Source organism: Cricetulus griseus, chromosome 2 (genome assembly GCF_003668045.3).
Source record: "Cricetulus griseus strain 17A/GY chromosome 2, alternate assembly CriGri-PICRH-1.0, whole genome shotgun sequence".
Lineage (NCBI taxonomy): Eukaryota > Metazoa > Chordata > Mammalia > Rodentia > Cricetidae > Cricetulus > Cricetulus griseus.
Window position 1 is genome coordinate 108923901 of NC_048595.1, and position 27393 is coordinate 108951293.

The following is a 27393-nucleotide window of genomic DNA, read 5'->3' on the forward strand; positions in this document are numbered from 1 at the left end:
ACCCAGTTTCTTACCCTTAGTATGTCCTTCATTTTCTTTCTCCCCATACTAAGCGTCTCAGAATATCTGGGAGGCATTTGAGTCTTTTATTAAGTAGGTGTGGGGAGCGTTCTTGTGAACAAGTTCACATACAGCAAAAGACAGCTCTGTTGAGAGAGGTGGGAAGTACGATGTGGAACATAGCATGAACTAGGAAAAGACCCACAGAGGTGGGGGTGAGGGCAGCTGGAGGTCTCTGGGCTCCTCCACGACAGGAGCATCTGCTTGACCTGGTGAAGGACGTGTGGTCATTTGGTCCATGTGTCCACTGAGGTTCATCCACACCTTTCCTAGACACAGCCTTGGAATCCCTAGGAAAACACTGACCAATAAACTAGGTTGAAAAATATGTAGAAGGCCGGAAATATCAGCCGGGAGTATTTGTCAATGGCATGGGTGTTCTGGAAGATGTAGAGCCCCATGTGGCCTTTGAGAAGGCCTTTCTTTCTGGAGGACGTCAATTCGGTGTTGAGGGCCAAATGGACCACTATTTTGTCTTGTCTTTCTTCTTCTGGCAGAATATGGCTTCTTGGGTAGCCAGCCAGGCTGTTGGCCTCAGATTCACTGTAGCTTCCATCCAGCATCATGGTTCTTGAGTGAAGCATTCCACACATGCATGGAAACTACAGGCAGCAAACAAAAGGGCTCAGTTAGATCTTGACGATGGGAAGAGGAGCTGGTCTGGTTACAGAGTGATGGCCCATTGCTACTTTGGCGTCCAGAGAGACATAGTCATAAGGACGTCCTCAGAGAGAATTGAGTGGAGTAATTCTCTACACTGGTTGCATGTTAGTATCTCCAGGACCACTCGCATACCTATTCTATGCTGGTTTAAAACTTGAAATGGTTCCACCATTGTGTAGCAGTTTCCTCACAACTGAAACATTCCTTCGGGGAGGCTCATTAGATAGTGTAGTGTGGTTTGAAAGAAAATAGCCCCTGAAGGGCGTGACATTATTAGGCAGTGTGGCTTTGTTGGAGTAGGTATGACCTTGTTGGAGGAAGTGTATCACTGTGGGGATTGGCTTCCTATGCTCAAGCTATGCTCAGTGTGGCCACAGATGCTTCTGCTGCCTGCAGATCAAGATACAGAACTCTCAGCTCCTTCTCGACACACTATGTCTGCCTGCATGCCATCATGCCACCTCCATGACAATAATAAACCTCTGAACTGTAAGCTAGCCTCAATAAAATTTTTCCTTTATAAGAGTTGCCTTGATCATGGTGTCGCTTCACAGCAATAGAAACACTAAGTAAGACAAACAGAAAGTAAACAATTCAAAATAGCTTCAGAAAAGTTCCTGAAACTGACCAGATGCATAAGGCCCCCTTCCTCCACAAGATATATGAGTAGTGAAGACTTCGGACAAGCCAAACTGCAAAGACTCTGAGACAAGCCCAGCCACAGGCAAGAAGCAGAGACCTAAGGAAGTGCCTGAAACAAACAAAACCAACCAAGCTCCCTGGAAAGAGGTTCAGACTAACTGGGCCGCAGAATAACTGTGCAGGGTGCCCCAGGTTCCCAACTTTTGTGTGCTGTCACCCCTGGGAGGGCTTTAGTGATACAGTTGTCTTTGAGTCATTTCTGTTCCTGAGAGTAATGCCTCACCCATATTCCTGTAAGTAATCTCAGGAAAACAGTTCGCCAACTTGGTCTTTGATAGTATCCATATTTTGGTCTGTCATGGTCTATCTATCTGGGATGAGGTGTGTGTGTGTGTGTGTGTGTGTGTGTGTGTGTGTGTGTGTGTGTGAGAGAGAGAGAGAGAGAGAGAGAGAGAGAGAGAGGAGAGAGAGAGAGAGAGAGAGAGGGAGGGAGGGAGAGAGAGAGAGAGAAGGGAGAGAAGGGAGAGACGGGGAGAGAGAGAGTGTGTGTGTGTCTACCCAGGAAGTCTGTTATACAACAGTTGTGCAGCCAGAATTGAGAACCACTGATCCAGCCCAATTAATTTCAGAGGTGAAAACAAAGATCCAAATACTACACAGTTCTCCTGAAGCCAGGTAGCAGATATGAGATTCAGAGTTTTGTTTTATTCATTTTGTTTGACAAAGGATCTCACTGTGTAACCTAGGCTTGCCTAAAACTGTCCACTTTGCTCTTTCTCACTCATGAGTGCTTAAACCAGGAACTGAAATCTATGCATTCTATTTCTGGTCCTGGGATCTCCTCTGTGTTCATGAGTAAAGAAAAGAAGACTAGGAAAGGCTGGGAAATCCACTCAGAAGTACAGCACTTACCTGACATGTGCAAGTCCCTTAGTTCTGTCCCCAACATTGAAAAATCCTTATATCAGAGTGCCCTTATCACAAAGCTACATTTAAGTAAGAGTTAAGGGTCATACGTGGACATAGAAGTGCATGCATGTAATCCCAGCATTCCAGAAACTAAGGCAGAAAGATCACAAGTTTGAGCCAGCCTGGGCTACTTGTGAGAGACCCTGTCTCTTAACAAATACATAAATAGAAAAAGAGTTAGAGTTTATGGTGCCCATATGGCATTTTAAGATAACTAATTAATTTGTATGTGGTGGGTGCAAGCTTGTGAATGCATGTGCAGAGAGGCCAGATGAGGACACTGAGTATCTTCTTGTGTTATTCTCTACCTCATTCATCCATTCATTCATTCATTCATTCATTAATTTTAAGATAAGGTTCATTATGTAACACTGGCTGGCCTAGAACTCACTATATGGATCAGGCTGTCCTACAACACAGAGATCCACCTACCTCTGCCTCCCAGGTGCTGAGTTTAAAGGTGTAGGCTATCACAGACAGCTCTTTATCATCATCATCATTATTATCATAGATTAATTATATATTATTACATATTATAATTATGTAGCAATAATATGTAGTTTTTGTGTTTGAGTGTTTGTATGTTCATGTGAGCAGGCTAGGGGGTTGGCTCCTATGGAGCTGGGGTTACCTAACATGGGTGCTGAACTCTAGCCACCTACAAGAACAGTACACATTCTTAACTTCGGAGCCATTTCTCCAGCCCTCGCCTTATTTTTTGAAGCAGGGTCTCTCACTGAACCTGAACCTCACCATTTCAGCTGTGCTGATGGCCATCAAGCTACCTCAGTCTGTCTGCCTTCTTTCTGTAGCCCTGGAGATGCAGGCATGTGTGGACTCAGGTCGTTTTCCTGTCACAAGCCCTTACCTATGTGCTACCTCCATAACCCTAATGGTGCGTTTTTAAACAGCTCAACTGCACCAACCAAGATGGGAGAAGCTCAGTTCATTGCTGCAGGGCAGGTGGTAGGATGACAAATACCTCTCCTGCTGTTCCACCCTGAAAACACTGTTGATTGTTAAACTGTTCCCAAAGTGGTAGATGAGCAGAATTAGGTGAAGGCCTGGGCATCTTTTAAAACAGAAAAGTGAAGAATTATCAAACAAAAGTATTTAAATAGGGTCTGGAGAGATGGCTGAGTGGTTAAGAGCCCTTGATGCTTTTGCAGAGAACCCATGTTCAATTCCCTGCACCTACATGGTGGATCACAGTAGTAGATAGGCCCATAATCCCAGTTCCAGGACATCTAAGATCTTCTTCTGACCTCCGCAGGTACTAGGCATGCCCATGGTGTATAGACATACATTCGAGTAAAACACTCAAACACATAAGACAAAATAAATCTAAAACAGAAAAACCATGTAAAAGGTATTTAAATTAGGCTAGAGTGATGGCTTAGTGGTTAAGAGCAACCTTGTGCATCTGGAGACAGTGTGGAAGCACTTGAATGGTGTGATTCAGATATGATGCTGAAAGCCCAGTTCTATAAAGGGAACATGTTCCTTTCCTAAAATTTAAAGTCCCTTCTGGTAAGGAGTCGGCAGTTACCCAGGTGAACACAGATGTGGAATTTTCATGTTTTTTGTTTTTTGTTTTTTGTTTTTATATCTGTACCTTCTAAGTGACCACCATGTTGATTGATGTAATTGTCAGCATTGTGCTGGTAGTAATGACACACAGGAGAAACTGGGAGAAATAAGTTGATGCTAGAAAGCATTTACTAAACTTGCTTAGGAAATAATAAATTATATAAAGTAGAATTTGGCTGAAGGAACATTCCTGGTTATCTTATCAGAAAGAGCATGATTCTGCCAGACAGACAGGTCGACTCTGGCTAACAGCTGCCTGGGAATACAGCCCTGATCTGTCCAGGGAAAACTATGACAGCATATTACATTGTAAATACTTCCATTTATCCAAACAACCAAGCCTCGGAATTTCTGTCCCTGTGAAACATGGCTAATTGTTAAAACCATAACTTGGGACTGGGGCTTAAAAGATCTCTTCAGAAGAGCTCTGCAGGTGACATAGCATATAAAATAACTCAAACCTAGATAAGCCCCTGATAATTTCTATATAGAGGTGGTTCCCTTTGGGCACTAGCCAAAACTGGACATATACTGTTACGAGGAAGCTTTTCCTAAATGTGAAGTGGTCTCTCACTGACTTACTTGTCAGATACAATAAGACAGAGGGGAAGGTGTATTGCCAGGGGACAGAACTCAGGGCTTTGTGCTATGATTAATACAGCATTCCTGTATGAAACATCTTATTGCATTGCATGTTACAATACACCATATTGATAAAATGCAGTATTGGAAGTACAGTATTTCTAGGGAATCCAAAGGGTAAATAATTAGCCTTAACTCATACTTGGCTAATGTTTACAGAGCATCAATCATTAAAGGAGCTTTGGGAAGCCTGAGGGTGTGGCTCATTGGTTAATTACTTACCTAGCACAGGTAAGGCCCTACACCAAATAAAAAATAATAATAAACAATTCAATAACTAAAGGAACTTCTTATTCCAGAACACTTCTGTCTCTTCCGTTCATAGAACAGGAAGCCTGTGTATGTTAACTAATAATATATTGAAAGACCCCGCCCCTGGCTGGTTCTCTCTCGGTGACACTCCCGTACGCGCGTGCACCCACACGCCTGGCGGCTGGCTCCCTCCCAAGCCGGTTCACCCAGGCGGGGGCCCTCGACCCAGGCCCGCCCGCCTGGCGCCGCGCCCCGGGGCTGGGGCCGAGCAGGGAGAGGACGCCCCCCGCCCCCGTGCCCCCCGCCTGATGGGGAACCTCCGTCCCAAGGTCAGCCATCTGGACGCGGAGGGGGGAATTGGGTCTGTTGTACCAGGTGCAGACCTTGAGAATATACTGACCTAAAATAACTCTGTACCTCATTAAATTGTCCAATAGAATCCCTGTAACTGCTTTTCGCTTCTGCACTGTGCTTTTTAGCTATATAAGGACCCCTCTCCCTTGGCTCGGGGCTTAGCCTAACAAAAGCTAAGCCCCGGGGTACCAGCGCTACTAATAAAGCCTCTTGCTTTTGCATCCAAAGTTCGTGGTTTCGCTGATTCCTGGGTGCGGGTCTCCTTCTACGAAAGTACCTCTTCTGAGGTCTTTCAATATAATGTGTGTCTAGAACCCTTCAGTTTCAAAACAGCTTTCCCATGCATGACCTCATGTGACCCTTACATTGACCCTAGGAGGAAGTGGGGTACAGGGGCTCTGCAATCCACTAGGAAACCAAGACAGAATTCAGATGGTAGAATTGGATCTAAATTCAACTTTTCCTGTTCTTATTCTTCGTCCAAACACTTCATGCTTTCTACACTATGTGGCAAAAGCTAGAACATATTCTCAAAAGGGATTAGCCTCCTTTGGAGGAAGAGGAGGGTCAACTTCTGAGGGGACCAGGCAAGCGTTAAAGACTGCTGGAAATAATTACTGGTGGTAATGACGTGTTCTTACTACTTCTGTGTCCATTTTCCTGTAAATAAGAAGGGTGGGGCATGGGAGTTTAATCCCGAGTTGGCATCAATTGGATTTCTTGTTGATACCCTGGCTGCCTTACACAAAAGCACCATCAGTCTGATGGTCAGACAGGTACCCTTAGGCCAGCACCAGCTATTTTGAGTACTCTATATAGCTATCTTAAGGAACCAACATGGTGGCTGCAGCTGCTTGCTCTGTCTCCTGAAGTATAGCCACAACCTGTATATTCCAGTTTATACTTTTTCTCTATTACAAGTCTTGGTGACATCTTAGTAACTTTGAAACTAATTCCAATAGACGAGGGAGCAGTTCTTCCCCTGGTGGCCTAGCAGAGTGACCTCTGTGATTAGGGCAGAGGGACAGTGCCATGACTGGTACAAATACAAGCCTTCATTTGCATTGTGGGTCTGTTGTGATTGCATGAACACCCCTTCTCTGGCTATATAAGCAGGCTGTGCAGCTCAATTTGGTGAGATAACTGGAAGATGCCTTTCTGTGTTGCCACCACTGGTGTTGCAACAGTGCACATCCCCAGCTTTCTCTTGAGTGGTCTGGTTTTGTTTTTTAAGATTTATTTATTTACTATGTATACAACATTCTGCCTGCATGTCTGTCTGCACACAAGAAAAGGGCACCAGATCTCATTATAGATGGTTGTGAGCCACCATGTGGTTGCCGGGAATTGTACTTAGGACCACTCACAAAGCAGCCTGTGTTCTTAACCTCTGAGCCATCTCTCCAGCTCCATTTTTAAATTTTTTTGAATGCTCTTTTGTTACCTAATTTTTGGTGTGTCTGAACCCCAACTCAAACCCAACCTGATACCCACCAGCATGTATTTGAAAATCACTCTGGCTACACACACAGCTCTGGGAAAAAGAACACAGGAAATGGTCGGTCATATGACCAGTCTCTGGAAATTGTTATTATTATTAGTTTGTAAGGAATGTTATTATCTTCAACAACTGTCTGGTTTCTAAATTTGTTATGGGTTACCCTGCTCCAGAACACCCAAATTTTGAAAATAAGTATAAGTCACTCTATTCCCAGAAAAACCACTAGCTGTCCCATGGCCTTGCAGTTATAAAACCAAAATAACTTTCCAAACCCCTCGTGGGCAAAATTGTAAGTTCAGTTCCCAACCAATCAGTGAATGACTCATGTATGTTATAGCCAATCAATATGTTGTCATACTCCTGCCTAGTGACCAAAAAGATATAAAAACTGCTTGCTTTGGAAACTCGGGGTCGTTCTCTTCCCAGGGAACGGCCCCAATGCGTTGGAATAAAATCCTTTTGCTTTTGCATCAAACTTGCGTCCTGTGAGTGACTCTGTGGGGTGCATCTCCTGAGGCTGGACCCCCCCTTTTGAGCCCAACAGTAACATGAAAATAGAAGTAGAAGAGACGGGGAACAAAGGCTGATGAGTGGCAGCCACAGTGAGCAGCCAACACGTGGGGCTGCCGAAGCAGCTGGCTGACAGCTGGAGAAGACAGAACCATGAGGCTGGGTAGACTGCAGCGGGAAACACAGCAGCAAAGACAAAGCGGCAGCTGCCGCCTCCTAAACAGTGGCCAAAGGAACAAGAGGCAGTGGAATGGCTGGAGAGGGCAGGAGCAAGGGTGCGGTGAAAGTAAAGAGGACAGAGAGTGGAAACTGCTGCAGGATCAATGGCTGTAAACAGCCAGAGAAGAGGAATTGCAGGTAAGATTTCCAGACAGCTGCCAGACCTTTAGGGCCAGGGATCTCAGACCCCAGACCCAGGAGCTGCTTGTCAAAGGCTAAGGGATCCTGACTCCCTAGGCTTCCATGAGAGCTGTTAACAGTTTCAGATCTTACTCCCTGGGGACTCTGCCTCTTGGTGCAGACCCAGCTTAGAGCTGGGGACCCTCACAGGCTCATTTCTAGTTCATCTCCATCCTGTGTGTGTTAACTAATAATATATAGCACCAATCCCAGTGGCCACACTGGGTTGGAACTCAGGGTGGTGACTCTCACTATTCTTCCTGCCCTCTCTCCAGACTCACTTCTCATCCTAGCTTTTCCCACAGCCCCTTTCAGTTTTTCCTCCTAGCCCATCTCCATTCCTTTCTGCTGCCCACCAACCTGAAAAAGCTGTCTTTACCAGGGTCCCCACAGCCACCACACTTGCCTAGGATCCAGAGAGGGCAACAGCAACCAAAGAAGAAAGCACCCAACAAAGACAAGACCAGATATCAACACTGAGAATCACTCCAAACACCTTAACTCCAGACACCTAGGTTCCAGTACAAACAAACACATGAACAGCCAAGAGAACACTCCGCCACCAAAATCCAGTAACCCTTAGAAATGTGTGAAAGCACAAGACAAGGTCTTGAAAATAACAACTATGAATATGTCCAAGGACCTTAAAGAATATATAAATAAATCCCTTAATGAAGTCTGTGAAAATACCAAGAGTTGAGTGAAATAATGATAGCAATTCAAGACATGAAAATAGAATTTAACAAAGAAACAGAATCACTAAAGTAAACCAAAACTGGAAATAAAAATTTTAAGATTTCAAACAAACACTCAGAGGTAAGCATCACCAATAGATTACAAGAAATGGAAGGCAGAATATTAGTTGTTGGAGACAAGGCAGAAGAAATGGATAGCTCAGTCAAAGTAAACATTAAATCTAAAAATATCCAAATACAAAACATTTAGGAAATCAATGACACCAATAAATAAATAATAAAACCAACCCTATGAACAACAGGGATGGAGGAAAGAGAAGAAGTGTGGGTCAAATGCCCAGAAACTATTATTAAACAAAATCATAGAATAAAATGTCTCCAAACTTAAAAAAGGATGTGCCTATCAAGGTACAAGAAGCATACAGAATACCAAATAATCAAGACCAGAAAGAAACTCCCCTCTGCACATAATAATTTAAAAAACTAAATATACAGAATAAATAAAGGATATTATAAGCTCCAAGGCAAAAAGACAAGGTAACATATAAAAGCAGACCCTGACTTCTCAATGTATACTCTGAGAACCAGAAGGACTTGGACAGATGTTCTACAAACTCTGAGAGACCAGATGCCAGCCTAGACTACTATTCCCAGCAAAATTTTCAATCGCAATAAATAGGAAAAGAAAAACACTCCATGATAAAACCAAATTTCAACTATTTCTGTCTACCAATCCAACTCTACAGAAGAAAAACAAAATCAGTCTGAAGAGGTTAACTGTACCCAGGAAGACACAAGGAATAAATAATCCCAGAACAATGAATTAAAGGGGAGGGGCACATCATAACAACAAACTAACAGGAATCAATAAGCATTGCTTACTGATAATTTTCAATACTAATGCTCTGAATTGTTGGGACCCAGCCCCCATGGGGTCTCTGTGAATTCTTTTCCAGCATAACCTCAGGTACCTCCTGTTTTCCTGGCCTCGCCCCACTAGCATCAACATCCTGTTGTAAACCCTTACTGTTGGGTACAAACCCGACCTTCAGGCCTGTGCTGACCTTTTGTTACTTCCTGTTTTGAAACATTATGCCTTGCCCCATCCCCTTCCTGCTTCGTTGTCCTTGGGCAGGGGTTGTAGTTTCCTTGTTTATGATAGGGCATGGGAATGTGTTCTGCTAGCATGTGGTAATTTTCCATTTCCTCTTGTTATGATTGTATATAAATTGCTGGCTGCAATAAACCGATGGCATTCCCTTCTACCGAATGACCCGAGTTGTGTCTTTTTTAATCTGCAGACTCTCACCTGGTCTGGTTCTTCGGTTACTGGCCCTAGTGCCAGTGACACTGAATTCCACAAACAGGGCCCATACTGCTGTTGCATCCTAGAAAACCCCCTCACCACAAAGGACAGACATCACCTCAGGTGAAAAGAATGGAAAAGTAATTCTGAGCAAATGGACCCAAGAAGCAGACAAGTGTATCCATTTTAATACCTGATAAAGTAGATTTCAAGCCAAAACTAATCAAAGGAGAAGAGGAAGGACACTACATACTCATCAAAGGAAAACTCCACCTACAGGATATTGCCATTTTGAACACCAAACACAAGGGCACCCAAGTTCATAAAAGAAACACTACAGCTTAAACCACATATTGACCCTCACACTAGGGTAATTCCAATACCCTACTCTCACCAATGAATAGGTCATCTAGGCAATACATAAACAGAGAAATGCTGATGTTAAATAATGCCATGAGTCAAAGGGACCTACCTAACATCTTCAGAACATTTCACCCAAATGCGAAAGAAAAATTTTCTTCTCAGAAGCTCATGGAACTTCCTACAGATTGACCACATACTTGGACAAGACTCAACATATGCAAGAAAATTCAAAGAGTACCCTATCTGATCACCATGATTAAAGCTATCAACAACAACAGAGAGTGTGGAAACTGACTGAATGACAGTTGGGTCAAGACATAAATCAAAAAGAAAATTAAAAGCCGGGCATTGGTGGCACATGCCTTTAATCCCAGCACTCGGGAGGCAGAGGCAGGCAGATCTCTGTAAGTTTGAGGCCAACCTGGTCTACATAGTGAGTTCCAGGACAGCCTCCAAAGCAATACAGAGAAATCTGTCTGAAAAGAAGAAGAAGAAGAAGAAGAAGAAGAAGAAGAAGAAGAAGAAGAAGAAGAAGAAGAAGAGGGAGAGGGAGAGGGAGAGGGAGAGGGAGAGGGAGAGGAGAGGAGAGAGAGGGGAGGGAGAGGAGAGGGAGAGGAGAGGGAGAGGGAGGAGAGGGAGAGGAGAGGGAGGAGAGGGAGAGGGAGAGGGAGGAGAGGGAGAGGGAGAGGGAGAGGGAGGAATGAAAATGAATACACAGCATACCCAAACTTAGGGGGCAAAATAAAGGCAGTTCTAAGGGACAAGGTCATAGCACTAAGTGCTTACATAAAATAATTGAAGAGATCTCATACTTGTAACTTCACAGCACACCTGAAAGTTTTAGAACAATTAAAAATGCCACTCAAAGGTAGGAGATGGCAAGAAATAATCAAACCAAGGGATGAAAACAATAAAAAAGAAACAAATAACACAAAGAATCAATGAAACAAAGAGTTGGTACTTTGAAAAAAATCAATAATGTCTGTTCTCAGAGGCTAAGCAGGGATGAACCTGGTTAGTACTTGGATGGGAGAAAATCAGTAAGACTGACAAACTCTTTGATGAATTAATTAAAAGACAGAGGGAGAAGATCCAAAATAATAAAATTAGAGATGAAAAGGAGGTTATAGCAGATACTGAGGAAATCCAGAGAATCATGACTTACTTTAAAAATCTATACTCCACAAAACTGGAAAACCTAAAATAAATGATTAATTTCTTGATATATAAAACCTATAGAAGTTAAATCAAGACTAAATAGGCAATTTAAACAGATCCATATCCCTAGTGAAATAGTGAAGGTACCAGCTCCCCATTTCGGCAGCCATGACAGTAACATGTGCTTGCCATGACCTTGTCCTAGTCACTAGAAGTCTGATGCCTGACTCGTGGCAAGGAACCAATCAGAAGTTAGCTGGTGGTGCTATGCTTTATGACTCTGGGTGTGCTTTACGGACAAGTGCACAGCAATGACGCCCAGAGCATAGCAACCACCCTGGGAGGGCCTATGGGCCATAACAACAAGTTGGCCAATCAACACAGGGCAAGCCCTCCAAGCCTGGAGGCACACCAATTCTGATCTGTGCATACCCCTAGACACTCCCCTTACGTTGCCCTATAAGATCTCTCTCTGCAGCCGGTTCGAGCTGTCTTTGCTAGCCATCCGCCATGGTGGGTGGGTGAAAGACCCGAGCTAACATAGGGTTAGCTCATTAAAAAAACAATAAAGCCTCATGCAGTTTGCATCAAGCTCTCGAATATGCCTGGTGATTGGGGTGACCGTGGTCCTGGGCTGGGACCCCGGAGCCCTGAGTTTTCCGGGGGTCTAACAATAAAAGCAGTAATTAAAAGTGTCCCAATCAAAAAAATCCCAGGACCAGATGGATTCCATGCAGGATTCTACAAGATTTTCAAAGAAAAACTAATGTTAATACTTCTCAAATTACTTTTCAAAGTAGAAATTGAAGGAACACTTACTAATTCTTTTTTATGGAACCATTATTACCCTGACACCAAAACCACACAAAGACCCAATCAAAAAATTATATACCAATATGCCTTATGAACATAGATGCAAAAATTCTCAATAAACACTTGCAAATTGAACCTAAGAACACATCAAAAAGATTATCTGCCATAATCAACTAGGCTTCATCCCAGAGATACAGGGATGGTTCAACATATGTAAATCAATAAATGTAATCCACCACATATACAGACTGAAAGACAAAAATCATATGATCATAACAAAACAAAACTTTGACAAAATCTAACATCCCTTCATGATAGAAGTCCTAGGAAGATTATGGACAAGGATCATACCTCAACATAATAAAGGCAATTTACAGCAAGCTCACAGCTAACATCAACCTAAACAGAGAGAAACTCAAAACAATTCCACTAAGATCAAGGACAAGACAAGGTTGTCCATTCTCTCCATACCTATTCAATATAATAGTTGTAGCCTTAGCTAGAACAATAAGACAACTGAAGTGGCCAGGCAGTGATGGCACATGCCTTTAATCCCATCACTCAGGAGGCAGGGGCAGGTGGATCTCTGTAAGTTCCAGGCCAGCCTGGTCTACAGAGTGCCAGTACAGCCAAGGTTACACAGAGAAACCCTATCTCAAAAAACAAAACAAAAAAAGACAACTGAAGTTGATCAAGGGGATACAGATAAGGAAAGGGAGAAGTCAAAGTATTCTTATTTGCAGATGAAATTATTTTATACATAAAAGACCCCAAATACTCATCGGGACACATATACAGCTGATAAATATTTTCAGCAAAGTAGCAGGATACAGAGTTAATACACAAAAATCAATAGCCTTCCTATAAACAAATGACAGATAAAGAAGTCAAGGAAATAGTACCTTTAAGAATAGACTCAAAGGCGTGAGGGGTGGGGCAGACTTGAGATAACTAACCAGCCAAGTGAAAGACTTGTATAATAAGAACTTTAAGATATTGAAGAAGACATCAGAAGGTGGAAGATCTCCCATACTGGTGGATTGGTAGGATTAATATAGTGAAAATGGCCACCCTACAAAAAGCAATCTACAGATCCCACACAAACCCCATCAAAATTCCAACACAGTTCTTCATAGACATTGAAAAACAATTTTCAGCTTCATTTGAAAACAAATAAATAATAAAAACAGGATAGCTAAAACAATACTGAAAAATAAAAGAGCTGCTGGAGGTATCACCATCCCAGATTTCAAATATATGCTTTTGGATACCTAATTTTTAACAAAGAGGACAAAAACACACACGGGAGAAAACACAGCATTTTCAACAAATGATATAGGTCAAACTTCATGGCCACATGTAGAAAATGCCGATAGATCCATACCTATCACCCTGTACAAAACTCAAGTTCAAATGGATCAAGATCTTAACATAAGATTTGATTGATACTCTGAATCTGATAGAAGAGAAAGTAGGGAACAAGCCTGAACTCACTGGCATGGGAAAGGCTTTCTGAACAGGACACCAATACAACAGGCACTAAGAACAGCTAATAAATAGGGTCTCATGAAACTGAAAAGCTCTGTATGGCAAAGGACACTGGTTATGGAATGAGAAAAAAATCTTTACCAATTATACATCTGATAGAAGGTTAATATCTAAAATATATAAAAAACAAAAAACCATGAACATCATGAAAAATAACACAATTTTTAAAAAGGTGAAACACTTAAATGTTGGTGATCCTTATCCATCGTAGAAATGCAAATTAAAAGTACTTTGAGATTTCATCTTACCTCAGTGAGATTAGTTAAGATCAATTATACAAATCACAGGAGCTGAAAGGATGGCTTCAGTGGTAGAGAGCACTGGCTGTTCTTCCAGAGGACCAGGGTTTGATTACCAACACTCACATAGCAGCTCACAACTGTCTGTGCCTCTAGTTCCAGGGGATCCAACACAGACACAGACATACATTCAGGCAAAACACCAATGTACATAAAATAAAAAGAAACTAAAGTAAATAGATAAAAACATGACAATTCTTGCTGGTGAGGATGTGGGGAGTGGTGAACAGGTTATTCACTGCTGGTGGGAGTGCAAGTTGAAACAGCCACTATGGAAATCACTATAGAAATCACTATGGGAATAGATTGACCTCAAGATCCAGCCATACCACCCTTGGACATGTATCCAAAAGACTCCACATCCTACTACAGAAATAGTTGATCATCCTTACTCATGACAGCCAGAAATCAGGAATAGCCTAGATGTTCAACTAATAGATAAATAATGAAAATGTGATACATTTACACAATAGACTATTATTCAGTTGTTAAAAAAGAAGTTATGAAATTTGTAGGTAAATGGATGGAGCTAGAAAAATTCATCTTGACTGAGGTAACCCAGACTCAAAAAGACAAATATTGTGATGGGGGAAGTTCTTCGGTGTATATGTCTCTCTTATTAGTTAATGAATAAAACACTGTTGGCCAATAGGGAAGCAAGATAGGTAGGACTAGGAAAGAAGGAGGATTCTGGGAAATGTAGTGGGAGTCGCCATGTGATTGGGAGGGGGAGAGGATGCATGAATCTGGCATTCTGGGTAAGATAAGACCTTGAGAAATACATATATTAGAAGTTATGGGTTAATACTTAAGACAGAGCTAGCCAATAAGAAGCCCTTAATACTGGCCAGCAGCATTGTAACTAATAGAGTCTCTGTGTATTGTCTGGGGGCTCTGAAGCAGCGACGGGACTCAGGTGGGAATCCCTTAACAATATTGTATGTTTTCTCTTATATGTGGATGTTAGTTTTTAAGCTTTCGATATACATGGCACTAAATAACCATGGGGTTTAGATACTTGGTAAGAGACTAGTGGGGAGAATAGGGTCTCCCATGGAAGGGAAAATAGAACATACTTTTGTGAGAGACAAAGAGGAAATTGGAGTAGAATTAAATAGGGAAGTGGATAGGGAAAAAGAAAAAGAAGGGAATGTAGGGACAGACAACTAACACTAATTGTCATGTGAAAAACCATATGGAAACCTACTACTGTAGAAGTTTCCTAAAACAATGCACATATAAAAGGAATATAAACGAAGTCACCAAATAATGATGGAGACAATGCTCCAAGTAGACATCTTTAGGCCACCAAATAAAACCAGTACCAGGAATGGGTTACATCTTTTCGAGTCATTGGCTAAAGGGGCCCCTTGAGGCTCTGCTCCCTAAATAATCAGGCCTTCCCTGACTCACCCCAAACATCACAGGCTATTGGTTACTCTCCACAACCATTGCTAAAGACAACACTAATATATCTCATTGAACATGGAGGAGTCTTGTTAATGCCTAACTAGAAGTTTCATGGTACTAGAAGGTATTGTGTGCATCTACCAGAGAAGAAAAATACTTATCTACCTAGCTGAAAATGCTGTGACCTACAAGAGTGACCTGCCTGTGAGATAAACTGGTGCAATAGTGGCACAATAGTTACAAAAGTACCCAACAACTTTCTGAATGGATGGATTTAAGGCCCAGTCCATGCCCATACTTGACACTGCTAAAGTGACTAAGAACCTGAAACTAGATACACCACAGGCCTAGGTTAAAACCAAATACTATTATTCTGCTAAAAAACATAAAATGACTCCTAAGGACAGTCTTCTATATCCATAGATCAGTGCCTCACTCAGCCATCATCAGAGAACCTTTTTCTTGCAGTAGATGGTAATTAACACAGAGACCCACAACTTTACAATGTACAGAACGATAGAATTTGGAACACGAAGTCCTAAATAGGATGCCTTCATCAAACTTCTCCCCTCAGGGCTCAGCAATCTATGTGGAAGAGTGGAAAAAGACTGTAAGACCCAGAGGCGATGGATGACTCTAAAGAAACAGTGTTTTCCAGACAGAAAAGGACCAATACACGCGTGAACTCACAGAGACTATGGCAGGATGCACATGGCTTGCACAAGTTCTAGCTAGATGGGGGTCCCAGCACTGAGAGTGAGAAGTGGACAGGGGCTCCTACCCCTGACCAAGAAGCTATTTGTAATTGATACCCGCCGGCAAAGAAAAAATAATTTTCACCAACGGAATCTCACTGGATCTATTAGCCACTTACGACTAGCAGTGGATGGCCAACATAAAATGAACTCAAAGGTATTCTTTGTAGACTCCTTGTTTCATTTTTGTCTGGGCATTTTTTTTCTTTTGCCTTATTGATCTTTTGTTTGTATATTATAGTCTCAGATTTTGTGTGTGGGGGTTAAGGGTGTATTTCTTGGTTTTTTTTTTTTCTTAACAGGTTGTCTGTCTGTCTGTCTGTCTGTCTGTCTGTCTGTCTGTCTGTTTGAGACAGGGTTTCTATGTGTAGCCCTGGCTGTCCTGGAACTTGCTTTGTAGACCAGACTGGCCTTGAACTCAGAGATTTGCCTGTGTTTGCATCCCAAGTGTTGGGATTAAAGGTGTATGGCACCTCTGCCTGGCTTTGTTTTTTAATAAGAGGGGCAGGGGATTAAGTTGGGTGGGTAGGGAGGTGGGGGAGGGCAGGAAAAATTGGGGAAGGGTAATCCATGATCAAGCTCTATTTCATGAAAAGGAAACAGTTGCAGATCTAAGAGTTGGAGTTCTAGATGGTGGCGCCTGCTGCGGCTCCTGCTTGCTTGCTGGGGACACTTGCTGCTGTCAGATGCTGAGGGATACAAAAGCTACCACAGACCAGCACATAAAGAGCTTCTTCCCTGCGCACAATTTCTGTCTAGCAAGGCAAGAAGAGAACTGTTCACACTTTGGCGTTAATGCCTTCCTTTCCACGGGCATTGGCCCCTCCTAATGGTCCCTACCCAGCCAAAGAACTCCTCCTCATCCGAACACTAGCCATCCAGCTTACAGGAGAAAAGGGATGACGTCTCCTCACCTTCTCTCGAAACTTCCGTTCCTTCTGCTCCTGCATTGTGGTCAGGTAGTTCACGGCTGCGTACTCCAGCACTGAGAGGAACACGAACACGAAGCTGACCCAGAGGTAGATATCCACCGCTCGGATGTAGGAAACTCGGGGCATGGAGGCATTCACTCCCGTGATGATGGTGGACATGGTCAACACAGTCATGATGCCTGTAAAACCATCTTAGTTCAGCTGCTGACCCACCCCAGAGCCCCGCCCACATCTCACAGTCACATTTCACATTCTCTGTCTCCTAAATCAAGTGAGAGATTGCTGGGACATATTTCCACCCGGTAGAAGTGTGAGGCTCTACTCCCTAAACAATCAAGCCTTCCCCGACTCACCCATTCCAGAATGTCCCCCAAGAACTAGTGCCTGTTTTCAGTCACTTAGGGAGTCTGAGTTTCTATGACATGTCTGATAAGGTCATGCCTCATAAGGGACCACTTATAGTGTGGAATTAAAAACAATGACTTGGGGACACCTCTGAAGGAACAAGCATAGTCTCCCTGTCTAAACCACATTTATTAACCTCTGTCCAGTTCTCCACTGTGGCTTGCTTGGTAAGTTCTCCCATTTGTCAGGGTCCACCCTGACTTCATCCAAATTGTAACACTACATTGTAAATTTTCACTCTGGAATTCAGGGTCTGGCAAAAACTTCAGCTCTAAAGTAACAGAGCCCTCACCCCAGGAACCATGTTAGCACCCGCTTCCAGCCTTGGGCTGTACTAGCCGGCAGGGTTTTATTGTTTACAGAACAACTTCTGGCATTTGTCCAAAGGTTTATTTACTTTTTAGTACTGCACTCCTAAACTGCCTTGTAATGGTTCATACTCCAGATTGGCTCCACCTTTGGACTGATGCTGACTGAGGGGTGCAATGGTAGTTGCCCCAGGTTTTCACAACATGGTATCTCAGGCTTCTTGTGGATAAAGCAGGCAAAAGGCAGGAAAGTCCTCACAAGCCCATCAGTTAAGAATTCTAAAGACTTACTTTGTTTTTTTCTAAGGTCTCTATGTAGCCCAAGTTGGCATCAAACTTACAGTCCTCCAGCCCAAGTGTGAGTGCTGGGATTAGAAGATTGAGCCACCATGCCCAGCCCATGACTTTAATTCTCCATTGCCTATTGATCGGCTGAAAGAAAAACCAAAAGCATCCTACCACACCTTATCAAACACTTTTACCCAGTGAAACTCTGGCAGGCACAGCTCTGTGGTCGATCCAGAAGGACACCCAGGACAGCATGACCATCAAGGTGGCTGGGAAATAAGTTTGGAGCAAGAAGAAGAAGATGTGACGATGCAAAGTGAAGTTGATATATAGACGGTTGTACCAGCCTGGGGGACACAGGAAGAAGGAATAAGGTTCCAGCCAGAGCATCCCCAGAAGCCCGTCTTCCCTGGCACCTCTCACCAACCACAGAAAGTTAGTTCAGTAGGCTTGATTCAATGCCTTCCCTCCTAACATGTGAGCCCCATCTGCTATGACCACCTTGTCAGTATCTAGTACGCTCTCCTATGGAGTCTGGGCTAACTTTTCACAGAAATTTGGGGAAAAGGTAGAAGGAAACATACAGATTTGCTTGGTAGTGTGTTATTTATCACTTGCAAACTATGACGGGAGCTCCTGAGCGGCTGGCTGAGCAGGAGCTTAAGACGGTAGAGTGGTTCTTTCTTGTTGAGGCTGGTATTGCTGCATCAGGAGCCAGAAGAGCTGGGCTCCCACACTGGTCCTCATAATCACTGAGTTGGCTAGCACTCACTCCATCACACCGGCACAGAAATGGGCTGTTTACATTACTTGGAGGCCTGGCATCACTTCTATTTCTGACATTCCACCCGCCTCCTGGGATCTCCTTTACCATTCCAGGGAAAACCTGTTGCTATAGTATTAACTCACTGGGCACTCCAAGAAACCCTGATTAATAGTTATAAAAAGAATTTGCAAGTGTAAGGTCTGGGTGAACTACAACCACTGTGACCCACAAAGGAGGTGCCAAGGGCAGTGAGTCTGAGCTAACACTGTGTGTGCACCCACAGCCTCTGCATCTCAGCTCAGCACTGTCAGGCATCTCAAAGTATCACATGATGACAGTACAAGATGCTTTGGGTGGGGGTGGGGGTACGGAAGCAGGGTTCTTTTTCCTCTCATGTGTTCACTACATTGTTAAATTTATCTTCTTTCATGGCAAATGACACCAACTGTCCATCCGTTATAGGTATGCAAATTTCTGTTACCAAATAAAGTACAAAAGGTTAATAGCAAGGTGGTATATTAGGTAAGACAAAGATGCCTCGGGTGTCCTGCAAGGAACTGTGGTTGGGAAAATCAGAATGTTATTACTTGGAGCACTAAGGAATTGAAACCTAGAGGCTGCTCCAAGACCTCCTGGTCTAGAGGACTCAGGTCACTTAGGGCTTCCAGCTAAAGGCTAGAGCTTTGCTCATATAAGTGATTCTTTATAGTTGAGCAGGTATTCAAACACTAGGTGGAGGGGATCTTTAGGAGTTTGTTAGAAATGCAGATCCTTAAGATCACATGGGACCCTTGAATAAGGGACACTCCCTCACTCAAAAAGTGGGGGTACCCCTGGAAGACTGGTTAAACACAGTTGTTGGCTCCTCAGAGTGTCTGAATGCAACCTGAGAACCACACCAGCCAGAAGCAACAGCCTTTGAGTTCTCATGCACAAGGTCTGTGAGATGCATAGAATCTGGCTAATCTCACCCTGCTCTGACTCAGTAGGCATGTCCCAGGGAACAGTGAACACCTGGCTTCAGCAGTGTGGGTGCAGGTGGGCCTCAGGCTGCATCCCTAAGGCTCCCTCCCAAGAAACACTGGGGAGCAGACAGTCTGGCTAGAGCAGGAGGTAAATACAGAGCGGGGAGGAAGGGTTAGGCCAGGAGGAAAGGTCTGGAAAGACAGGGTGTGTTCAGGTAGGTTTGACCCCTGGCTGCTGAGGTCTTCTGGGCTGTCTGAATGGGCTGGCGCTTTTCGTGAGATGGACAAACAGAAAGTGAACTTCAAGAACAAGAAGAAACAATCAGCTCACCACTTCCCACCTCACCCCACCTTTGCTGCTCTCGACACTGCAAATGGCATCCATGAGGGAAATCACACTACTTGAGGTTTGCACAGACTCTTCCTGACAGCTGCCTCTGTCCCAGTAAGGGCTATTCCATCATCCTTGTCACTACTCAAGAAAAGCAGGTATCATGTGTTGGGAACACGGAGACAGAGAAAAGAGCTATGAGCATGAGCACTGTGTGTCTCCTGTGTGAGACCACCACTCCCATGGCATGAGTGCAGTATATAGTGAAGACAGGAAACAGAATATGCATTTGACTCTGAGCTCTAGAAAGGCTTGAATGGGAAGGAAAATAGACACGTGTACTGTTAAAAGCACAGAAGTCACCAATAGGAACAAACACGGCCTTTTCCACCTCTGAAACCTGAACCAATAGCTTAAATCTTTAAGTCTCAGTTTCCCGATCTGAAATCAAAGAATAATAAATATCTAAGTCTTGGTTTGTAGGGTAGAAGTAAATTTATACAAAGTGGCACATAATAAAGGGTACATAAGAAAAATTTTTGTTTGTTTCTTTAGAAAGGGTTTCTCTGTTTAGCTTTGGAGCCTGCCCTGGAACTCACTCTGTAGATCAGGCTAGCCTCGAACTCACAGAGATCCACCTGCCTCTGCCTCCTGAGTGACTTCTGAGATTAAAGGTGTGTGCCACCACCACCTGGCAATATGTTAAGAAATTCTTAGCAGTTAGTTCATTGATTTGGACTTGGAAAGGATAAATAAGAGGGCTGGAGAGATGGCTTAGTGGTTAAGATCACTGACTCCTTGTCCAGAGTGCATAGATTTGGTTCCCAGCATCCATATTGTGACTTACAACCATCCATAATTCCAGTTTCAGGGGATCTAATGCCTTCTTCTGACATCTGAAGACACACACATGGTACACATACATACATGCAGGCAAAATACTTATCTACATAAAATAAAATAGTTTTAAAAATTAAACAAGATAACAGCTACAATGAATAGCTAGGCAAGTCATGTGTGCTTATCAGAGTGAAGGGGAGGAGATAATGATGAGCCCTTTGGGCATACACTTGAAGCAGGCCCATCGCTGTTCTGATGCCCATACAGTACTAGATGGGCCTGTGCTCTTCCAGTGTTTGGTTCTATGAGAAGAGTATGGGTAGGGGTGCAAGTGACTGGCTAGGAGAGCATTCAGGATCAGGAAGGCACACAAAAGCTTTCCACAGAGGGGCTTGGGCATCTTGGCTGTGGGACAAGTGTTGATGAAGTAGAGTCCCATTGGGAACCTATACCTGCGAGGTTCTGTTGAATTGTATTTAAAGGTAAATAGAAGTCTTAACTCCCACTTATTTAGTGGAAACTTATTTAAAGACAAGGTCTTTGCAGATCTAATCAAGACAAAATAAGGTCATGCTGGATTATAATAGACCCTAACACAGTGACCTGTGTCCCTACAAGAAGAAGGAAAGTCACATAGGAAAGACACCAAGTAGGATACAGAACATCGCATGACAACTGAAGCAGGTTAGAGTGGCACAGCTGCAGGTCAAGGGTTCAAGGCATTGCTTGCAGAGGGTTCTTCCCTGCAGCCTGCAGAAGGACCATGGCCCTCAGACCTCTGGCCTCACAAACTGTGACAAGATAAATCTCTGTTGTTTAAAACACCCAGTCTGTAGAATTTCATTTTGGCAGACCTAAAAATCTAACCAAGGAGTTTAAGGTGAGACCAGACAAAGGTTGTTGACAAATGGATCCCTTCAAATTTTCACACATGGCCCCGGTACCAAGAGGTTAAACTAAGTGCTGAAACATCACACTCCTGGGGTTGGTGGTGTGAGGTAGCACAGAAATAGCACACAGACTGAGCATATGCGAGGCCTTGCATTCAGCCACCATCAGGAAAAACAAACCAAAATATAATTAGGATATAGATAATAAAGACTTTTCCTTGCATAGCTGTGAAGTAGGACAAATAAGGCTGCAGAGTAGCATGACAGGCACAACCCCACTCTTACGAAATCCACAGCTACAGTAAGATGTCTTGAGAGCATTTACTAACTTGTGTCACCTCTGGGGGTGGGGCCTCAGAAGATGGCAGTGTTTTGACTCTATTTCCTGCTTTTTAAAAGTGCTATTCCCAGGGCCAGGTGGTGGCGATGCACACCTTTAATCCCAGCACTCAGGAGGAAGAGGTAGGTGGATTCTCTGTGAATTCCAGGCCAGCCAAAGCTATACCATGAAACCTTGTCTTGAAAAATAAAAAAAAAAAAAACCATAATGATGATGATGATGATGATGATGATGATGATGTGTTGTTTGGGACTATGCTTTATTTGAATAATCGAAATTATATTTGTTGGAAGTGGAAAGGGTTAAGGCTGGAGCATTCAAATGTGCTTCTTGTACATTTGAGTCTGGCTGTGACAGTAATTAGCTACCAGTGCTGCTGTAGAAGGCCAGTCTGGAAGTTGTGTGAAATTTCTGAATCAGAAACTGGGACAAGGAGATCTTGTCATCCGTTTTCAGGGATTCATCCCCATTCTTCCAGTACAGCATCAGATCTTCATCTGTGTATGCATCTTGGGAAGAGGAAAATAAGTGAACTGACACCTTTACTATGTAAAGCAACAAGGAAACCCTGTGCCAGGGTGAACAGTTCCTGGCGCAGGAGGCAGCCCTCAACTTCACGGTTCTCAAGTGGCACAAAGATGGGAGAGGGAATGAGGCAAAGACATGAAAGCCATGGATACTTACAGCTCTCTAGCTCCAAAGAGCAGGTCTGGGAGTCCAGGGGGAAGTGGCTGAAGTCCATGTTGCACATGGCAGTGACGGTAATTCTGCACAACACAGACACAGCTGGCTTGAGAGTGGACCATCAGCTCAGGCTCTGGTCACACTTAGGAATATCCAGTATACCACCTAGGGTGGCAGAAGCCTCACTGGGTCACCCTCAGAAGTCAGGCATCTAAGCCACAGAAACACAATTAGGTCTTTGTCTTCTGGAACCTTGGTGGGTCTCTTTTATCTGGCTTTCTGCCCCCCTGCTGTTGGAGTGGGAGTGGTGCCCGCTAAGTGTCCACCCTTGCACCCTTCTCTTACACCACCTCAGCCAGCAGGGCTGCCTCCCTCAGAGAGGCTTGGGAGATAAGGCCTGCACCATTGTCTACCCAAGATAAGATGATATCTGGGACTAACATTAATTCTGGTGACTCACATGAATAGGCCATGAATATGGACACTTGAATCTGCCAAGTTTGTATCAAAGCCAATCTGCAATAGCACTTAATAAACAGTAGGACTGTTACTAATTTTAAGTCTTTAATGTCAATCAACTAGAGTCATGGACTCTTAAGTGATAAAAGGTCATTGTTCTCATCAAGTCTAGGCCAAACTAGTCTTATAGCTCAACTGTAAAGCAAAGAAGTTGCCATCTGCAGAGGTGGCATCAGACTGACCGACATCAAAAGGCTTGTGCTAACCCATAGACCCCACTACAGAGACAAACTCATCAGGGCTAAAGGATCTGGCAAGACACCCTGGGATGACAGTGGACAAAGGAACAATGGTCAAGGACTGTTACCTCATGCTGTATAGCACATGGCCATCTGGGAACACTCTCAGCATGATGTTGTCAGTGGTGGTGTCATGAGTGAATGACCTTTTGGAGTGAACAAAGAAGACATCAGGAACCCAGATCTTCTTCACAAGCCTGCCATCGAAGGTCATGCTCTTGTTGCTGGTGCTGGGAAAGGCCAGCCTCTCATCCCTCCAGTAATGCCTCAGGTACAGGGTCATGGTGAAGTCCTAGGAACCAGGGAGGAAGCCAGAAGTTCTTTAGATAGAGAGGCTTCGAGAGCATCCCTCCATGCAACTGACCCATCATCCTCTTGAATACCCATCATCCTCTACTGCAGAATACCCAGCATTCTCTACTGCAGAATATCCCAGATTCTGCTTCCAAATTTAGAGTGATGGCTCCGCTGTCCTGAGCACAATGGCCAATATGGCGGCACTGTGGCAATCAGGAAGAGAGTGGCTCATTTTTGCCACTGAAACACAGCTATGGTGCCACACCCTGGCCACAGCCCAGCAAGGTGTAGTGCTTCCAAAACCATGGTCTTTTTCATGAGATCCCTGTGCACAGGGTTTCTTACTATAATAAAAGATGAGCAACAGCAGTCAGTTTGGAAAGGAAGGTGTCACAATTCCCTTTGGTGAATTTCCTTAGAAGAAAAGGGCCTTAAGGCCATGACTAAGGTTCAAGGTTGGAGGAAGAATGTAAGACATAGTACAATAAATGGAGATCAAACGTGATGGGGCCTTAAAGGGAAGGAAGGGGAGGCTTGTCTTTAAAACCTGGTAGGAGCTTCTTTAAGAGTAAGAATGAGAAAAGGAAATGAGAAGGGGAATGGGGAGGGTGGGAGGAGGTGTGATAGGGATGGGTCGGGCAGGAACCTTTGCAGATAGCAGCCTTCAAGGTCACCTCCCCAGAAATCTCCCTCCAAAGTCTCAAACCAATCACCTGAATGAAGGAAAGACTTGACTTTTAGAAACCCTTGAGGTTGTGGGAAGTTTCATATATTGATTTAGATCAGTACAGAATATGTGATAAAGAGCATGAAGAGCCAAGTATCATAAAGTGAGAGCTGTCAAGTTACCAGGCAGACTGCTTAAGTCTCTGTCCCAGAGACAGCTCTGGGAGATGCAGCTGGCTTCAGGCATTCCGACACTACCTCAATAGGTTTCTGATGAGTGGTCACTTATAGAAACCTGGACAATCAGGTGTCCCTATTGCAATGATTTCTAGCTTTGGACTTGTGAGATTCTTGAAGGCAGAACTGTGTTCACACACTGAGTTACCATTCACCATTGGATTTAGTGGCTAGCAAGGTCATGGTAAGTGCTTGATACATGCTTGCTAGATGGGGGTTGGAGGTGTAGCCTGTGTAGAGCACTTCTCTAACTCACGAAAGCTCCTAGGTTCAATTACCAGAACCATTAAAAAATATTTTCTCAATGGAAAACTGAGGAGATAAAGTCTGAGGCAGCTGCACATTTACTATGGTTTCAGGTTGGAGGCTTGTCTTATTAAAAAAACGTGTCTCTTGGCCTGCATACTGATACCTTTAGGCCTTTATACCATAAGCCGGAGTCAAGACACAACTTACAAGTCGGGAGGAAACTGCCCAGAAGACTTTCTTCTGGGAGCGTATCAAGAGAGAGTGGTGAATGAAGAGCATACTGCAGGACTGGAGGGGGAATCCAAGACTGGGCCTTCGGGAGTCTATTCCTAGACTAATCTGGCTGCCAGTGTATCAGTACTTGCCACAAACTCCTTTCACACACAAAAAACACAGTAGCTAATATGTGGATGGGAAGGGACCAGCCAAATGCCCCCTGTGGTCACACAGCTGGAGGGAGCATGCTTTGGTGGACACCATGGAGTCGGGTAGGAGTGCAACATTGCAGATTCTCAAATACCAGCTGCAGGAGGCCAGTCTGTATGGTCTCTGTCTGCCATGTCTTTTTTGCTGGAATCCTACTTTCCCACGGGCTGTGGGTTCTCTAAGCAGGGCAAGCCATGTGTCCTGGTTGGTTTTCTGTCAGCTTGACACATGCTAGAATCATCTTTGGAGAGGAACCTAAACTGAGAAAATGACTCCTTCAGATGGCCTATTGGCAAGTCTGTAGAGCATTTTCTTAATTAATGATTGATGTGGGAGGGCCTTGGTCACTGTGGGCAGTGCCAACCTTGGGCAGGTGGTCCTAGGGTGTGTAAGAAAGCAGCATGAAGCTTGGCATGGTGGCATATGACTTTAGTCCCAGAAATAAGGAGGCAGGGGCAGGTGGATCTCCACCTATAGGAGACCAGCCTATAACACACAGGGAGACCCTGAGTCCAAACAAAAAAAAAAAAAGAAAAAGAAAAAGAAAACAGAAAAAAGAAAGAAAGCAGGCTGAATAAGGCAGTAAGCATTGTTCCCCCATGATTTCTGCTTCAGTTTCCACCTGCAGGTCCCTGCCCTGACTTCCTCAGTGATGGACCATTACCTGGAAGTGTAAGCAAACTAAACCCTTTCCCCGACAAGTTGCTCTAGGTCACCCATGTTTTATCACAACAGTAAAAACCCTAAGACTTGATTCTAGTCACTTCCTCCTAGGAAATCAGTGTGAAGCCACGCTTGCAGGAGGGCAAATAGTTGCCCACAGCCAGGCTTCGTGTCTAACAGACTGCAGTCTAGGGAAGCCAGGCTGACCTCAGACCCAGCTGAACCCAGCTGTTGGATACCGGAAGGATCTGGCAGAGTGTGCGCCAATATCTTGGAGACCTTCACACCTACACCTTCCACACCTAGATCTCCTCCCGCCAGGAGCTGGAGCTCTGAGGAGTGCACAGAGCTCATCAGCTGTGCAGCTCTGCATCAAGTGAGGGAGAGAACCTCAGTGGTAGCGTGTCTGCTTCCAGGTGCAAGGCCTTGGATGAGTTTGCCAAAAACACAGAACACGGAGGAGTCAGAGGAAGAGGAGGAACAGGAAAAGGAAAGAAGGAGGAAAGGGGGAGGGAGAGAGGGAGGCAGCTCCAGAATAAATCCGTAGCACAGCTAGGACCCATATGTAAGTTATGAAGGAAAAACAGAGCCTGAGACCAGGAGCTCAGAGGAGCCTTTGAAGAAATTTTATATCAATAGAGACATAAAAGACAAGAAGGAAACCTCCTCACAGCACAAGGGGAAGGCCACATACAGAAGAAGTTTGTAACCTAAAAGAGCAGTGCACCAAACACAGAGAGAACTGCGGGCATGGAAGGGCGAGCTCCCTTCAAGGTGGCTGAGCTCCACAAAAGGGTCAAAGGAAGGGTACGAACATGGAGGGTGGAGCTGTGGAGGGGCTTCTACGGAAGCAGTATGGGGGTGGGTAGAGGTGGGGAAAGCTGTGCTCATACAAGAATGGAAAATCAGAGCAGTGAAGGATTTCAATGAAAACACCATCTCTAGCACTGAGTGTGACTGATTGGACCTCTTGCAATGGGCGTTTAGAAGGCAGTCCCCAGCTAATTTTATTGCTGGAAACAATGGTCATGCTGTAGATGTCACTGTACCTGGGCCAACTATCCCAAGATCCAATCTGGTCACCTTCTGCTTTCACAGTCACAACCTGCACCCCAGAGGCCCCCATGCTCTCAGCATCTCAGCAGTGCCATCCCTCCCTGAAGCGGCCAGCCTGGTGCAGTGCCTACCATGTCCACCTCGGAGATGCTGTCCAGACTCTCCACCTGCACGTCCACACCCACAGGGATGGCAGGGCCTGTGGGAGAGCAGAGACAGCTGAGTAAGGAACAGTCCTCTCCACCTGGGCCTGAGACAGCCCAGCATCTTCCCTGTGGAGTGAGGGCTGCCAGGGGGGTGAGGCAGGACTCAGAATTCTGTGAGGGGTGTTTTCTGCTCCCCCTCCTGATGTATAAGGTGCTT

The 27393-nt window shown here is 44.2% G+C and overlaps 1 protein-coding gene across 1 annotated transcript in view; it reads right to left on the reverse strand.

Moving 5' to 3' along the window:
* Positions 1 to 350: 350 nt before the first annotated feature.
* The window catches only part of Gabrr2 (gamma-aminobutyric acid type A receptor subunit rho2), a 41739-nt gene continuing 14696 nt past the window's right edge, over positions 351 to 27393 (reverse strand). The window contains exons 3-9 of the mRNA XM_027403624.2: positions 27162 to 27229; positions 23505 to 23728; positions 22679 to 22761; positions 22363 to 22503; positions 18057 to 18209; positions 16844 to 17040; positions 351 to 662 (exon numbers count right to left, since the gene is read on the reverse strand). Coding sequence (XP_027259425.1) covers positions 351 to 662; positions 16844 to 17040; positions 18057 to 18209; positions 22363 to 22503; positions 22679 to 22761; positions 23505 to 23728; positions 27162 to 27229 — 1178 coding nt within the window. The remainder of the gene's footprint in view (positions 663 to 16843; positions 17041 to 18056; positions 18210 to 22362; positions 22504 to 22678; positions 22762 to 23504; positions 23729 to 27161; positions 27230 to 27393) is intronic.